This window comes from Electrophorus electricus, chromosome 12, assembly GCF_041902795.1.
Source record: "Electrophorus electricus isolate QZ-2024a chromosome 12, ASM4190279v1, whole genome shotgun sequence".
NCBI classification, from domain to species: Eukaryota; Metazoa; Chordata; class Actinopteri; order Gymnotiformes; family Gymnotidae; genus Electrophorus; species Electrophorus electricus.
The window spans coordinates 27,189,138-27,205,000 of NC_137508.1; the positions used below are offsets into that span (position 1 = coordinate 27,189,138).

The 15,863-nt window shown below is 43.0% G+C and overlaps 1 protein-coding gene across 1 annotated transcript; it reads left to right on the forward strand.

The window, feature by feature from the left end:
- Positions 1–100: 100 nt before the first annotated feature.
- On the forward strand, positions 101–15,163 carry dnajb14 (DnaJ heat shock protein family (Hsp40) member B14). Its single transcript, XM_027017946.3, has 8 exons — positions 101–279; positions 2,977–3,151; positions 11,557–11,702; positions 11,814–12,002; positions 12,799–12,884; positions 13,216–13,325; positions 13,411–13,583; positions 14,194–15,163. The coding sequence occupies exons 1-8, from the start codon at positions 147–149 to the stop codon at positions 14,316–14,318; spliced, it is 1,137 nt and encodes a 378-aa protein (XP_026873747.2). The 5' UTR covers positions 101–146; the 3' UTR covers positions 14,319–15,163.
- The last annotated feature ends 700 nt before the right edge of the window (positions 15,164–15,863 follow it).

Sequence of the window (15,863 nt, forward strand, 5' to 3'; positions counted from 1 at the left end):
TAATTTGTAAATATATTTTTCAACGTGGTTTGTCGATATTATATCTGCACGCATCGAAAGTGCAGACGCTAACGCACAAGTCACGCTCCGCATCGCCCAGCGTTTTGAAGAGTGTCAGCTGAGCCGGGCTGAGGAAGAGGGCAGCCATGGAAGGCAACAGAGACGAAGCCGAAAAATGCATCAACATCGCAACGAAAGCCCTCGAAGCGGGAGACAAGCAAAAAGCTATCAAATTCCTGAACAAAGCAGAAAAACTGTACCCAACCGAGAAAGCGAAAGGTAAGTAAACGCAACTCGCCAGTACTGACGTCTACTTTAGCAGCTAGCTAGGTGTGCTAGTCTGTTTGTGTCGCCTCAAATTAGCTCGTTGGCTAACGGATGTCGGTTTGACTGAAGATCTCTTTGCTCGGGTTTGATTGTCATTTCTCAACCGGTTCAGGATCCTGTGGTACTTTATTCACTTCAGCTCGAGTAGTAAATTAGCTGGCGCTGTGATGTCAACACACAACAGTAAACGGCCCTTTTGACGTTACGCTCCGGTCAGCCGCTGCCGTTATTTGTTGCGTATTGAACGCTGATCGTTTCTGCGTAATACGCGACGAACGCGTGCGTCACTTTCGAGCACGATGTGACGTAACGGATGCGATGACGTCACTAACGTGCCGACAGCGCGGAGCGTGGCGCTCGTTCCCCCGTCGGTGTCGCCCCGGTCACGTTGATGCGTGTTTCTCCAGGTTGACCCAAGGTCGGCCGCGCTACGGAGACCCCGTCGTCGTCTAGCTGCATAGGAGTCCTCCACATCAGATTTGAAGTTTGCTCGCTTTTGGTGATGCTGCCTTGGGTTTTTCTGATTATGTCTATGTGAACTTCACGTGCAGATTGTTGTTTTAGATTATGATAACAGATCATTTGTTCTTTTGTCTTCTTTGAATCTGAGAAGGAGAGGTCTATAAATAATGGTATTTAGATGTACAAGCGAGCATTTTACATTGCTTTCAAATCTTGATTATGACTGACTGTGAAGGCTGATTGATTTAGATCACACAGTTCACACAGAATCATCAGTTATCCCATGTAACTTCTCTGAGCATGCTATCAGGCCTTATGGTCTGAGGGCTCAGACTGCATGCTAGGCAGGGCTTACATTTTACATCCAAAGCGACTTACAATCATGGCTGAGTACAACTTTGAGTAATTTAGGCTTATGGGTGTTGCTCAGGGACTCAACAGTGGTAACTTGCCAGTGGTGGGGTTTAAACTGACAGCCTTCCAGTTACACGTCAAGTACCTTAACCACCCAACAGTGGTAACTTGGCAGTGGTGTGGTTTGAACTGACAGCCTTCCAGTTACACATCAAGTACCTTAACCACCCAACAGTGGTAACTTGGCAGTGGTGTGGTTTGAACTGACAACTTTCAAATTACAAGTCAAGTACTGTAACCACCGAGCTACCTGTGTACCTCCTGTGGTAAACATCAGACAGTTCTGTGCCTTCCAGAAGGGCATGGCCATATGCAGTGATTCAACTGGTTGAATACAGATGTCGTTGCTGTGAATGTAATGGCCACGGGAGTTTAGGAAGATGGTAGCTGGAGCACATGGGAAGAGATGAGGGAGATCTCAGCAGGATTGGCCACAATCCTTTAATGAAGTGCTTGACCTGAACCTAGCTGAAGAGGAGTAGTGCTTTAGTTAATCCAGGTTCTCAATGACTGAGACAGGCCGGATGGCTAATTTTCTCTTAATTGTCTGCTGTCACTGACCTGTTTAAAAAAGAAACAAAAATATAGATTGAATTCAGTTAGAAGTAATTGCAAATTGATTTGTTAATGAGATGATTTGACACATGGCCTGTTAAAGTCAGGACTGTTTGAATATGTTGATGTACAGACGTGCAAAATTGTATCCAGGAAATGTGTCTGATAGACAGGAGCTTCTTGTTTAAAGCTACAACCCATGTTTTGAAACTGTCTGCTCAACTGATGCTGATTTTAGAACCTTTCTGTAGAGGCTAAGGATTATGTTTACAACATTAATATACCTGTTGCACATTAATCATCATATGGTTCAACTTGGATTAGTTTGATAATGTGCAAGCAGCTTTTTAATCGTTAATGCACATTATTGACGGAGGATCATTGATACTTTCTGGCTGTCCGTAACTAAGTCCACCAAGGAGATATCATAATTCTGCTGGTTTGAGCACTCAATATGCAGAGATACAATATAGACAATATAGAGTTGCTAATTGCATCATCACAAGTAAAGATTCAGGTGCCAATCATTTATAAAGAGAATTGTTGTTTTTTTTTCCTTAGTTTTTTGCTGACCCACCTCATAGTTAGAAAAACTTTAAATCTTTATTTCTGATACAGTATGATTGACTTGAGCAGCTTTTCTCTGAAATTGGCCTTGTATCTAGGTAGCCTTCATTAACTCAAACAATAACTAACAATAACATAATTACAATTCCAATGGTTGCTAATTTACATTAAACATGCATAATATACAGACTATGCTTTCACAAAAATGGCTGTTTATTATTTTTTTTATATTGCTAATCTTAAGACAGACAAATGACTGAAAAAGCTGTAAAGTCTTAACTGTAAATCTGCCTTCACCAGGCATAGATTGAGTCTAGTCTTGCCTTAAAGTACAGTTTGTGCATTTACAAATCTGTTGATTGTTGAGCCTCGAGGTTTAGGGAATGATCGGAAATTCTGTGCTGTTTTGCTCTGAGTGTGTAAAAAAAGAAGCTGGCTGTATGTTTACCCAGTGGTAGTGTGAAGACATTATTACTTGATGAGGTATTTATTTCTTAAGCTTAAAAATGACTCATCTGCTCAGTGCACCATCTACTTTAAGAAAGCACGTTACAAAACTTTTCAAAAATGATTTTGCTGCTCTTTGGAGGGGTTTTTTATGTCTGTTTTAACGCAGGAATTGTTTTTGTTGTCTTGCTTCCCTTTTGACAGTATTGTTGGAGGCCTTGCTGAGGAATGGCAGCTCCACTGGTAATGGGGGTGCGTACTGCAGGAAGCCAGCAAACGGGACACAGGCTGCTCCCCCCCAGCCACAGAACCAGGAGGCGGGGTCTGGAGACTCCTCTTCCAAGGGCTTTACCAAGGAGCAAGTAGAGGGGGTGCAGAGGTGAGCCATGACTGGACTTGACCAGTACCTATGTCTACGTGTGGTTGTGTCTGGTAAACGTTACATCCCTCTCCTCTCCTCTAATCTTCTAATGAACTGTGTGGTCAGATGTTAAAAAGCTTCCAGGCAATAGTATCATATAGATGTGCTGCTTAAGTGAAAATTACCCTCCCATGTAAGTGAGGTGCTTTTCTTATAATCGCAACAAAATCCCATCATGATATGATGGGTTTTCAGTTCTGTTTTATTACTGGCCTACATTATGCATGTAAGGTATGGCCTTCATGGTCATAATGTTAGGACTGAAGCTTTTATTTGTGTTTTATATGTATAATTATTTATTGTTCTCTATACTTTTTTTCTTGATCATTTGGTGTATTAATTAGGAAGATCCATGATCTCAGTTTAAAGTACAAGCAAGTGCAAAGCGTATTCAACTTGTATGTTCAGTGCTTCAGTTCCATATTTAACTTTGTGGTAGACCAATACAGCAGAAGTACCCTATTGATCCAGTGGACTTTTTAGAACTCTGTGTCCTATGTGTCAGACATATGACTTCATGAGGGTTTAGGTTCAACACACCTGCTTCAGCATGTAACGGGTCTGGTCATTTTCTGATGAGCCTAATTGCGGGGTGGGGTTTAAATTAGAGAAACATGGAAGCCTGCTGATCAGTGATGTTCTAAGATTGCAGTTTAACACTCCTGATTTAGTTTCTGCTGAAACCATCTGGGCAGCTGAACATTAAGATCCTCCGTTGGCTCGCTGTTATTTTCCTGTCACCTAAGGCAAAGAGGAACACAGAGACAGCAGCCGTCTTTGTTTACAGTGAGTTTACACAGCATACCAACCAGTTGTTGGTGTTATCGCCGAGTAGTCCCAGTTCTGCCCCCAAGGCCAGGCTGTTTGGAGTTGAAACAGCTAGTCTGTCATATAGTACTTGGATGCGTTAATCCCGGCCCTGTACTTTCTCTTCTTGCCTTAAATTTAGTGCCTTTTCACCCTTTGATCCTTTGTGGTATCCTGTATGGCACTGCAATGGTTGCCCACTCTGATCCTGAGCATGATGTAGAGAGCTGAAGGGCTTAGCTTTCTAGTAATGTGGCACAGACATTCGCTGTTTCACTGTATTGCATCACACAGCCTCTCGAAACATGATGATTGGGGTGGGTGGGTGCGTGCGTGTATGCGTTGCTGAGAGTCCCTGTGGAAATCTGTTGTTACAGCTGATAGCTGCACCTCAGACCAGGAGAGGCTTTGCCTGCATTTGTCTGCCTCTGCCTGTTTCCTGCCGGACTGTGCTTTTGTTGCATCACCTCTTATTGCCATAAATCATAAACGCGTGGGTGTGTGACATATAAACACAGTCCTGGAGCCATTTTGACTGTGTGATTCTCTCTGGGCTTCAAAAATATTCCCTCTTTATGAGGACATGGCTTAAGAATAGAACAAAAAACTACATGTGGTACACCTTTGATGAGTGAATATTTCACACTGTGCTTTTCCCGAGCTGCAGCAGAGAGCTTTTCCCAGTTTGGCTGTTGGGGGTTGGGGGGTTAGACTTACTAAGGGCCCAAGATTTGCATGGATCCAGAGATTTTATACGGGCCTGTGAGTTGAACCGGACACTGCAGACCCTACAGCCTTTCACACACATCCAGCCGTCACCATGGGAACTCCCAGAGGGCTGTCAGAAAGTGCATGGGGAGAGAGAGGGAGGGAGAGATGGGGTGGTTAGTAGGGGAATACAGACAGAGAGACCAGGAGAAAGTGGTTGTCAAAAACAGACTGATAGAAGTATAGAGGAACATGATGTCAAATATTTTAGAACAATTCAAACATTTTGTTTAGCCAAACTGAGTTTTACATTTAAGAAGTACTAACATGTACTTTATATAGTTCTGCTCTATCCCGTTTTAGAAAATAAAACTTTTATAAACTATTATAGAAAAATAGTTGTTCTTTATAGCAACCAAAGGATTTTGGCTAGGTGGTCTACTATTGAAACTTGAAAAAAATGTAGATCTCTGTCACATATTTCTAAAACTTTTACTAAGAATTAAATCATTTGAGTATATCCAAAAAATATCCCCCGTCATGTTTTCCAACAAGCATTACTGATTGAGAAGCCACCAAAATGAGCTGTGGGTTTTTGTTTGTTTTGGGGTTTTTTTATGTTTGTTTGTTTTTTTTTGTGCAGTAAAGTGGGTGTGCCATTAGTGTCGGGCATCTCTATATGGATGGCTTCAGAAATGTTGTAAATTCTTAAAAGCAATGGTTCTGTTTAAAGGTTGTAGGCATTACAGAGTGAAGAGTGCTCGTTCATCTTAGCAACCTAAGAGTAATCTAGACTAGCTGTCTAGTCACTACAGAAAATGGTTATCATTGGTTATCTGTGGTTACCTGGCAAGCAGGTGGTGTTTCCCTTGCTATAAGACTCCATTTTGTGTGTGCATTTGTAAATGCTGTGCAAAGCCAACCGGAGGTTAGGGATGATTACGTAGACTGCCTCAGAAGCAGTGAAGAAGAGTTAACATGCAAATCACAGAACATACTGCAGGGTAAGAAAAGCAAGTCTCTGCGCAAGACATACCATTCACTAAAACTTTGCCTCTAAAAGTGGTAGTCTCTCTAGATATTGCTGAACAGTGAAATAAGATCTAAGACATTATCTAATTATAACAAACTGCACTGGAAGTGAAGGGCCGTAAACATTTCAGTAATTACTGGATCTCACAATCCAAATGCTTAAACTGAAATGGCTCAAGGGGTGATTAGAAGGTGGGTGAGGCCTGGCCTTACGTTATAGCTTTGTTGTTGTTGTTGTTTTTACATTCACAGTGAAAAACCCTTAGCTTCATCTAACCATCCAAGGACTCTTGGATCTGAGGCAGCAAATAAGCGTCTTTTCCTTGGCTGTGTCTGAAATGGTCTACTTGTTTACTCGTTCCCTACACCCTACATAGACACTTATATAGAAAACTACATGTGGGACTCTTGGATCCTACGGAGTGGGTAGGCGTCTTTTCCTTGTACTAATATTTGAGCTTCTTCTGCACCAGTAGGTATCAGTATTGTGGAATAGTGGAGGATACTACCTTCCTTAATGATCTTTGCATCAAGGAACAACAGTATGTAATTCATCAATCGGTGCAGTACAACTCTTAGCACATAAGACCTGATACTTCAGCAGCACCAAGAATCAGATCAGGAAAGGCCAGATCCCACACAGATATAAGAGGGATTAGGAGTTTGGATAAGTGATACATTTAGTAGCTGCATTGATAATGGCCTGCTCTGTTTGTGGTTCAAAGCCTGTATGGAATCTTGCAGACCAAGGGGGTGAAAGCCAAAGATCATTAATGTAAGATTATTTATAGGGATGTAAACCAAGCCTCTTTGTTCTGATCCTAAAACCCTAAGTGAATGTCAAAACCAGTTACTAATACTAGAAACTTTCAGTGGTAACGCCAACTCCAGATATATGGGACACAGAGAAACGGGTGCTTGCAAATGGAAAGAACTATAACACTAAAGTCAGAACATTGTATTCAGACACTCAACCGGTGCTTTCAGGTGTAAACATTTTCCCTTCCATCTGATTTTAAGATCCTGTGGAATTTCTGCCCTTGAACCAGGAATCTCCCTCCTCTGCTCACAGTTTCCTGAGATAGTAGCTGACTCAAGGAGACCCTGCTGTGCAATTCAGGGGCATAAGAGTCTAAGCAGGATGGCCAAACATCTGACTAAGAAGAGCACTGTGATCCAGATGTGCACACACGCGCGTGCGCACACACACACACATACATTGCTGAAGGGTCCTGTAGACTGTGTAAAATCTAGTCCTACTCTGAGCTGCATGACTGTAAATTGAGTATGAAGTCCAGTCGAGGTTGCTGTTTGTTCGGTGACCTCTGAGCTTTAGACAGTTTAGCAGAAATTACCTGACTTTCTTTAATTACCTGTCAAGTGTACATCAAGTACATGCCCCCACCCTCACAGAGCACAGCCTCAGAATAAGCACCGAGCAGCGTTTTATATACACACACACACACACACAGCCCTTTTCCACCCAGCGAGGAATGGGTTCCTTTCCGGTTCGCACTTCTGGGATCCTTGGTGCTATTCTGAGAGCCTGTCCTTGTTTTTATTGGAACCAAGTGTGCGTCATCAACAGAGTCCAAGGCACAGCACACAACTGAAGTAAACAGTAGTAACAAGGTGACGGAGAACATGGATTAATGAAATAATAACAGATAAAGAACAATGTTAATATAATGAGAATAACAATATAGATAATATTGAATATAATAATATAACTACATGTAGGCTATGTTTAATGTAATCAGCCTGTCTCCATTAAAAGCTGATGTGGTTGGAGATGCAGCGTCAGCTTCCCGCTTTGCTGTAAATGAATTTGGAGTCTAATTCATCTGGTTTGCTGGTCTGTTGGCATACTATAGAGCACAACATCATGTGTGGGCAAAAAACTCTTTCCTCTACAACTTGACATGCCCCCACAAGTGATCATAGTTCGCGCTGGAGAACCCACTCGTCCTTGGTTGCCAGTGGAAATGAATTTTTCGGGTTCTGGGACCTATTTATTTTGGTGTAAATGCGCAGAGCGGTTCAGAATTAGGTGCAAGAACCAGATCGGTTCCAGTTCCCCAGTTGGTGGAAAAGGGCTAACGGTCACTCTTTAAAGTTCTTTTCAAAACATATCTTGAATATCATCACCAAATGGAACATGGAGCATAATCTCACTACTTCTGGATTATTCTTAGTAACCTCTTAGTAAGAATTCTTAGTTTAAAAAAGACTGTAAAAACACAAGATAGAAATGTAGGCTTGTTATCTAAAACAGAGTCACAGAGACATTTTCCCCACTTTTTTTTTTTCCCAGTTTTCCCCACATTTTTTAGTTAAAGCTATCAAGATGTAGTAAAGTCTGTTTAACTGAAGTGTTCATCGTAAAAAAGAAAAAACTTGACTGTTTCCCTTAGGGGTCGCCACAGCGGCCCACGTCTCTCCATTTTGCCCTGAGCATCCGCTTGTCATCCCAACCACCTTCATGTTCTCACTACATCCACGAAGCTCCTCTTTGGTTTTCTTCTTCTCCTCCTGCCTGGCGGCTCCATCATCACCACCCTTCTCCTGATGCAACTCTCATCCCTCATCTGCACACGCCCAAACCACCTCAGACTCGCCTCCCTCACTTTGTCCCTAAAACGTCCTACCTGCTCTGTCTCTCTAGTAAACTGGTTCCTAATGTTGTCTGCCCTCGTCACTCCCAGTGAGAATCGCAGCATCGTTGCCCCTGCCACCTCCAGCTCCCTCAGTCCTGCAAGTCTACACCATCCACTCCTCCCTGCCTGCACTGTATTCTTCACCTCTTTCACATTCTCCATTGCTTTGTACACTCCACCCCAAGTATTCAAACTCATCCACGTGTCACCCACAAACATCATAGTCCGTGGAGATTCCTGTCTAACCTCATTCATCAGCCTGTCCATGACCACTGCAAACAAGAAAGTGCTGTATTGACCAAGCTTATGTTCCCAGGCTGTGACTGTATTTATGCTGTAGGCACAATAACTCTCAACCTCTATAAATATACACTTTATAAATACTGAAGTGTGTGTGTGTGTGTGTGTGTGTGTGTGTGTGTGTGTGTGTGTGTGTGTGTGTGTGTGTGTGAGAGAGAGAGAGAGAGAGAAATATTACAACAGTGCTTTTGTTATGTGTTGGTAGAAGTCACACATTATGTTTAGCTGCCCTCACTTCCTCCTTGCTAATCTGAGGCTCTCCCTTGTCCAATATCTCATCAGTATGTCATCTGACTTTCTCTCTCCTGTCATGTTCATCAGCTCTTCACAACACTCTTTCCACCTTTTCAGAACACTTTCCTCCTCTGTCAACACCTTCCCATCCGCATCCTTCTAACCTGCTGTATATCCTTCCCATTTCTGTTCCTCTGTCTGGCTGATCAGTACAAGTCCTTTTCACATTCCTCAGTGTCCAACTTCTCATACAGGTGGCCATACACCTTTTCCTCAGCCTTTGCCACTTCTCTTTGCTTTATGTCACATCTTGTACTCCTGTCTGCTCTCCTCATCTCTTTCGAGATCCCAGTAATTTTGTTTGCCAAACCTCTTCCTTCTTAAACTTTTCTGAACATCCTCATTCCACCACCAAGTCTCTTTCTTCCTTCCTCTGTCCAGATGAAACACCCAGTACCTTGCTAGCTGATTCCTTCACCACCACCCAGCGGCTGTTTCAGCTCTTCACTGAATTTCACACCACAATCTTCTCCCATGAATTTCCACCATTCGATCATGGGTTCCACCCTCGCTCTCTTCCTCCTCTTCGCCTCACAATACATGCTACAGCTTACCATCTGATGCTGTCTAACATCGCTCCTTTTCTACAGCCACCTTTCGGTCTCCAATCTCTTTCAGGCTACGTCTCCTGCAAAGGATATAGTCCGCCTGTTTGCACATTCCCCTGCTTTTGTCACGCTGTCTTCCTCCTTCTTAAAATGTGTTCACTTCAGCCTTTTCAATCCTTTTTGTGAAATCGACCACCATACCCTTCTTTACACCATATCTACCAGACACCTACTCATCACCTCTGTTTCCTTCACCAACATGTCCACTGAGGTCAGCTCCAAGCACAGCTCTCTTTTCTTTGGGTACCCTCTCCACCACTTCCTCTAACTCACTCCAAAAATCTTCTTTCTGCTCTATTTCACAACCCACCTGTGGGGTATACGCACCAATGACGTGCTTCACACTCATCACAGCATCAGACACTCTCTTCACCTTCACAACATTGTTCAGGTGCTCTTCTGTCCAGATTACCTCCTCCCCATTTCTCCTCCCATCTACACCACGGTAGGTCAGTTTAAACGTGCCTCCAGTGTTCCTTGCCTTACTTCCCTTCTACTTGGTCTCTTGAACCCATGTTATGTCAACCCTTTTCCTCCACCATGTCCGCTAGCTCTCTCCATTTACCAGTCATCGTGCCAGGTAACCACGTTCAGTGTTCCTACTCTCACTTCCACCTTACCCTTCTTCCTCTCCTTCTCTCTCGCCCTTCTGTAAGACATTCTTTACCCTTCTCCTCCTTAGCCCGACAGTAGCACAGTTTCCATCAATGCCCTATTGGCCAACAGTACTAGTGGCAGTTGTTGTTAACCCGGGCCTCAACTGGCCCGGTATGTTAATATGATCCACATATTTGATTTGGCACAGTTTTTACACTGGAAGCCCTTCCTGATGCAACCCTCCCTATTTACCTGGGCTTGGGGCCGGCACTAAGAGTGCACTGATCCTTACACTCCAAATGGCTAGGTTTAAAAGAAAAAAAGCAGAATAATCCCCTCAAAATTGCTTAAGTACTTTCCTCAGAGTGCTCGCTGCTGTGTCCGAGTCTAGAACTTGTGCCTTCTTTTGCAAAGAATCCTTCCTCATTAAGAGATTGCCGAACCATGCTGCATACACCTGCCTCTAGAAGGAGCGAGTGCTCTGCCTCTTCTGGGGTCACAGTCATGTTTAACCAATCACAGGTTACACAGCAGCCAAGGTGGTTGGTGCGTTTGCCCCCCGTTCTCATTGAGTAACAGTATTATGCCTAATAAACCTGAAAGCTTTAGCTCCTCTGAGCCCTCTGGTCAGGCAACATGTTGTGCTTATTGCACCATTCCCTAATGTCTCTGATATACTTTTAGCACTAACTTAGTCTTGAGAGAATTGAGTGTGCCTCAATCACTTAATGTATCAGTCACTTAGGTCTTACTAATCTCTTCCTTATTTCTTGCACTAAAAAAAAACTCACTCTGCAAAACATTGGTCTCCATATCAAGTTGTATTGTTTATTTTCTTGGTTCACTGCAAAAGCTTGTGCCGAAACTCAAATTCTACTTACCTTTTCTGTTTGCTGTCAAGTTTTGTTGACAGCTATGCATAGTAACAGTAGTTTGTGTAGATTAGGTCAATGATGGGCATAATGCCTTCAGCCTGTGTACTGCAAACATGTTTGTCCATCCCACAAATAAACTCCTTGTTTAACACCCACAGTGAAGCTTATGGCAATACTTCTTGAAAGTGACTGATGTGTTTAAAAAAAAAAAAAAAAGAGAGAGAGAATTTGAGATTCATTCAATTAGCCCATATGACTCAATGAGTTTAAGAACTGCTGTTTTAAGGTTGGTGGTTTACAAAATAATAAACACAGCATGCTTAATGTGTTTAACAATAGATTATAGCATCAGCTCAGTGAAACCATCACCCTCTGCTGGATGGGTTAAAGAAGGACTATTGTCAGCCACCAGCTCTGCAGTGCTGCTTCTGTAGTTGGAGGTCAGTCCACTGCCCTGAGTTCCTGTCTCTCCTGTGTCTCTGCAGAATAAAGAGGTGTAAGGATTACTACGAGGTGCTGGGCGTCGGTAAGGACGCTAACGAAGAGGAGCTAAAGAAAGCCTACCGGAAGTTGGCACTCAAGTTCCATCCAGACAAAAACCATGCACCTGGAGCCACAGAGGCTTTCAAAAGTAACACATTCCTATTTGTTGTTTGTTTTATTTGTTTTGATGTTGCTTCCTTCCCTCCACTAACCATGCCGTCTAATCCGGCACACGCGTGACTTTGTCTCCTACCTACAGAGATTGGCAACGCGTACGCAGTGCTGAGTAACCCAGACAAGCGGCGGCAGTATGACCTCACCGGAGGGGAGGAGCCAAGCAGCCCAGGACACGGTGGCCATGGGGGGTTTGAGTTCCACCGGGGTTTCGAAGCTGACATCACCCCAGAGGACCTGTTCAACATGTTCTTCGGAGGGGGCTTTCCCTCATGTAAGTCAGGGCAAGATTCTGGTTTTACACGTAAAGTTGTGTCCCCCATCCCAAGGCCTATGAGGCACTGAATGAATTTCATAAATTCTTTGCTGTAGCTAGTTATGTAATGTACATAGTGTAATTTGAGCGTGTAAGTGATTTGGCCATGTCCAGAAGAGTTTGCTTCTGGACTAGCCTGTAGTGGCCTTGTGCTTATGTGACGAGTGTGGCACGGACCACGCATCATGATGCCTTGCTTTGCCTCATCACTTGCAGGGAAAGAAACTATTTAAAGAACCAGAACTGGTGCCTGGGACACTGGTTGTCCAATTAACACTGTGTTTCTTGGTTCTAAAGCGACCTTCCCTCTCATACAGTCTTGGTCAGAAAAGAAATTGGCTTTTCTGTTTCATATTGTTGTTTCATATTGCATTCAGATGCTTAATGTTTAACATGTCTAGTGAAGTGACTTAAGACAGTTTTACCCACATACAAAGATTCTCGAATTCCAATCCTGGAGCGGCACAGATTTTCCTGTATGGTTGTTTTGGGGTTTTTTGGGGGTTTTTTAAAAACTTGTTCTGACTCTGTTCCTCTCATGAAAGAATTGGTGATTTAGCTGTTGAGTAGAATCTCGTTTGTTAGAAGAGGTAAAATGTTAAGAGGTCTTCTGCTGTGGCTCTTCAGGACTGCTGGAAACTAAGAACTCTGTCATTCCAAAGATGAATGTTAAAAGTCTAAACTTCTCACTTTCATTTTCTCTCTCTCTCTCTCTCTCTCTCTCTCTCTCTTTCTCTTTCTCTCCCTCCCTCAGCAAGCACACATACATTCACTAATGGGAGGGATCGATACACTCAGCATTCGGACCATGCCAGACGGGAGCGGGAGGAGAGGGGAGATGTACGTTGCTCTTCCTCACTCCTTTGCAAGACGTGTACTAACCAGTCAGTAAAACTCACTACATTGACTGCTAGGTTCCTGCCTGCAGTGATGATGATGATGGTGACTGGTCTTTTAACAGCTATAAACCTGATGAATCAGACATTTAAAATTATTTTCTTGATTTCCTGGTTTTTGTGGCTTTGTCTAATTCACTATAACTGCATTATATTATGCATTATGTCTTCTACGCTATAATGGAATATGACACGTTTAAATATTTCCAGCAAGGTGATGATGAGGATGCTGCATGACTTCTCTCCATTCGTCTGTCTTGCACTCTTGTTCTCAGGGAGGCTTTTCCATGTTTATTCAACTAATGCCGATAGTGGTTCTGATCCTGGTGTCCGTCCTCAGCCAGCTGATGGTGTCCACTCCTCCCTACAGCCTGTACTCCAGACCGTAAGTGCCATTCCTCAGCTGAGCGCAATTCCCTATCCCGTATACACTATGACTCCCATATACGTGTGTGGTTTTTGCCATGCAGGTCGACGGGCCAGACAGTGAAGAGGCAGACCGAGAACCTTCGTGTGGACTACTTCGTCACTAGAGACTTCAAATCAGAGTACAAGGGCTCGGCGCTGCAGAAGATCGAGAAGAGTGTTGAGGAGGATTACGTGAACAACGTTCGCAACAACTGCTGGAAAGAGCGACAGACGAGTACGTTCCCCTGCTCTCCATATTGTCTTCACCATCACTCATGCTTTTATATTCAGCCCAACTTCAGACTGCGGTGGCTTTTGCACGTTTTCTGTGTGGACTTTGCTTTGATTAGGCACGAGTCATTTGACAGTGCAAATAAGTTTGTAGTAGTAAATTTGGCAGAAGTTGTACGATGATGTACTTGCATCCTGTGGGGAAAACACATTGCACATAATTTTTGCTGCCATAGTTTAGGTTGAACAATTTGCACAACAGACTTCCAACCAAAAACAGTGCCTCCCACACCACACTAAAATGTTTGTCCCCACCAGCAGTGTGAAGTGTGACTTTTAATTTGAAGCCACAGTGCTGTGAAAAAGGAGTTGGAGAACCCTAAGGTTAACCGAGTGGTGCTCTCTGGCAGCTGCATACAGTAGTCTGTCTGTTTGGAATACAGTCGCCGCAAGGAACAGAGTGAATGCTATTTATTTGTTTTTCTTCTGAGAATCAAGTGCATAGGATGCGTTGGATTCATGGTGACATGAGGCCACTGTGGGGCCTCTGTGCTGTGCTGGCTGAGCTCCGAACTGGCTGACACGACGCTGTGTTATCTGTCTCTCTCCCTCAGAAACAGACCTGCTGTATGCTGCGAAGGTGTACAGGGATGAACGGCTGCGTAAGAAGGCCGAGCTCATGACCATGGACAACTGCAAAGAGCTGGACAGATTAAATGAGCTCTTCCGTGGTGGATAAGCCCGCCACACCACAGACTCTCTTAAAAAACAAACAAACAAACAAACAAATAAATATATATATATATATATATATATATATATATATATATATATATATATATATATATATATATATATATATATATATATATATGAAAGAATGTATATGTAATATGTAAATGTTTTTATAAAGAAAGAAAAGCATAACTTAGGAGAAAAAAAAATACTTCAAAAAACCCCAGAATTTAACATTTAATGTACTGTGAGTTCTTTTATTTTTGAAATGCAGCCACGCCCCCACCACCACCACCCTCCTTGGAATATACACGTTGCTGCAAGGCCAGAAGGCTAACTTTCCAATGCTGTTTTCTATCCTTGCACACATGGATACTACAATAAAGAAGGAAGATGTTGAACAGTGAACAGGTGTTGGGGGAAGGACTGTTCTTGGCTGCACACTGCATAATTGAGTCCCAAATCTTCCACCTGTGTCCTGCTGCTTTTCTCTTCATGCAAGACTTTCCAAAGACCTCTGAAGTTCACCGTGGAGAAGCACCCATCTCCCAGAATCCTTAATCGCTCTAGTAACTTGGAGAATCTGCAGTTAGCTGCTTCTCTGTGACACACCTATGCTCCATGACCATGAACTGTACAGAGAGGACACAGGTGGCAGTCAGACACAATTTTCCAGAAGGCTTCAGGGTCACGGGTCAGGACAGTGCTGGGTGGATCACCGGACCATTTTGAGTCATGTCGTCGTACGTTTTAATTCTGAATGCTTGAAGTTATTTAAGTCTCTAGGGAATCAAGATATTTCTTCATTGCTTGACTAATCATTTGAATAAAGTTTAAATTATTACTGAAGGTTTGTCAGTTCTGCTTGAGTGCAGTTGCCCCTTGTTTCCTGTCCAGAGGATGTATGTAAGCACTTGTTCTTAAATGGTAAGAGTTGGAATTGACTGAACTATTCCTGTGTCTATCTGTGTCTGTGTAACATCTCATGGACCTGTCTGAAACACGCACATTTTCTTTGTTTCAGACAGGCCCTTCATAAGATGTACAAGCAAAGTGCTTCTGAATTAGTAGTAAAAGGAACCCCATGGAATGAATGTTATGATTTAAACATCTACTAAGTTCTAAGAGTAGATGTGTTCATTTTCTCTGAGCTTCCTAATTTCATTGCTGCCATAGCAACAATTGGCAACACAAACAGATATGTAATTAATGTGTCCATTAGTATTAAAATGCCTCGCCACTGAAAATAACATCCTTAATTCCAATGGTCTGAAAATTTTGAACAAATTGAGCAGCAAGCCTTGGTTTATGTTGGTTTTTCCAATGTAAAGCTAATTTACATCTCTTAGAAGTAACACAGTAGACAACTCCCACAGTGACGATGAGGAGGAATGGGGGATGACCATTGACCCTTTTGTGCCAGTTATTTTAGTATTGTGTGGGCAGTGGTAGCTCAATGGTTAAGGTACCTCACTAGTAATCAGAAGGTTGTCTGTTAAAGCCCTGGCACTGCCAAGTTGGGCCCCTGAGCAAGGCCCTTAACCCTCAG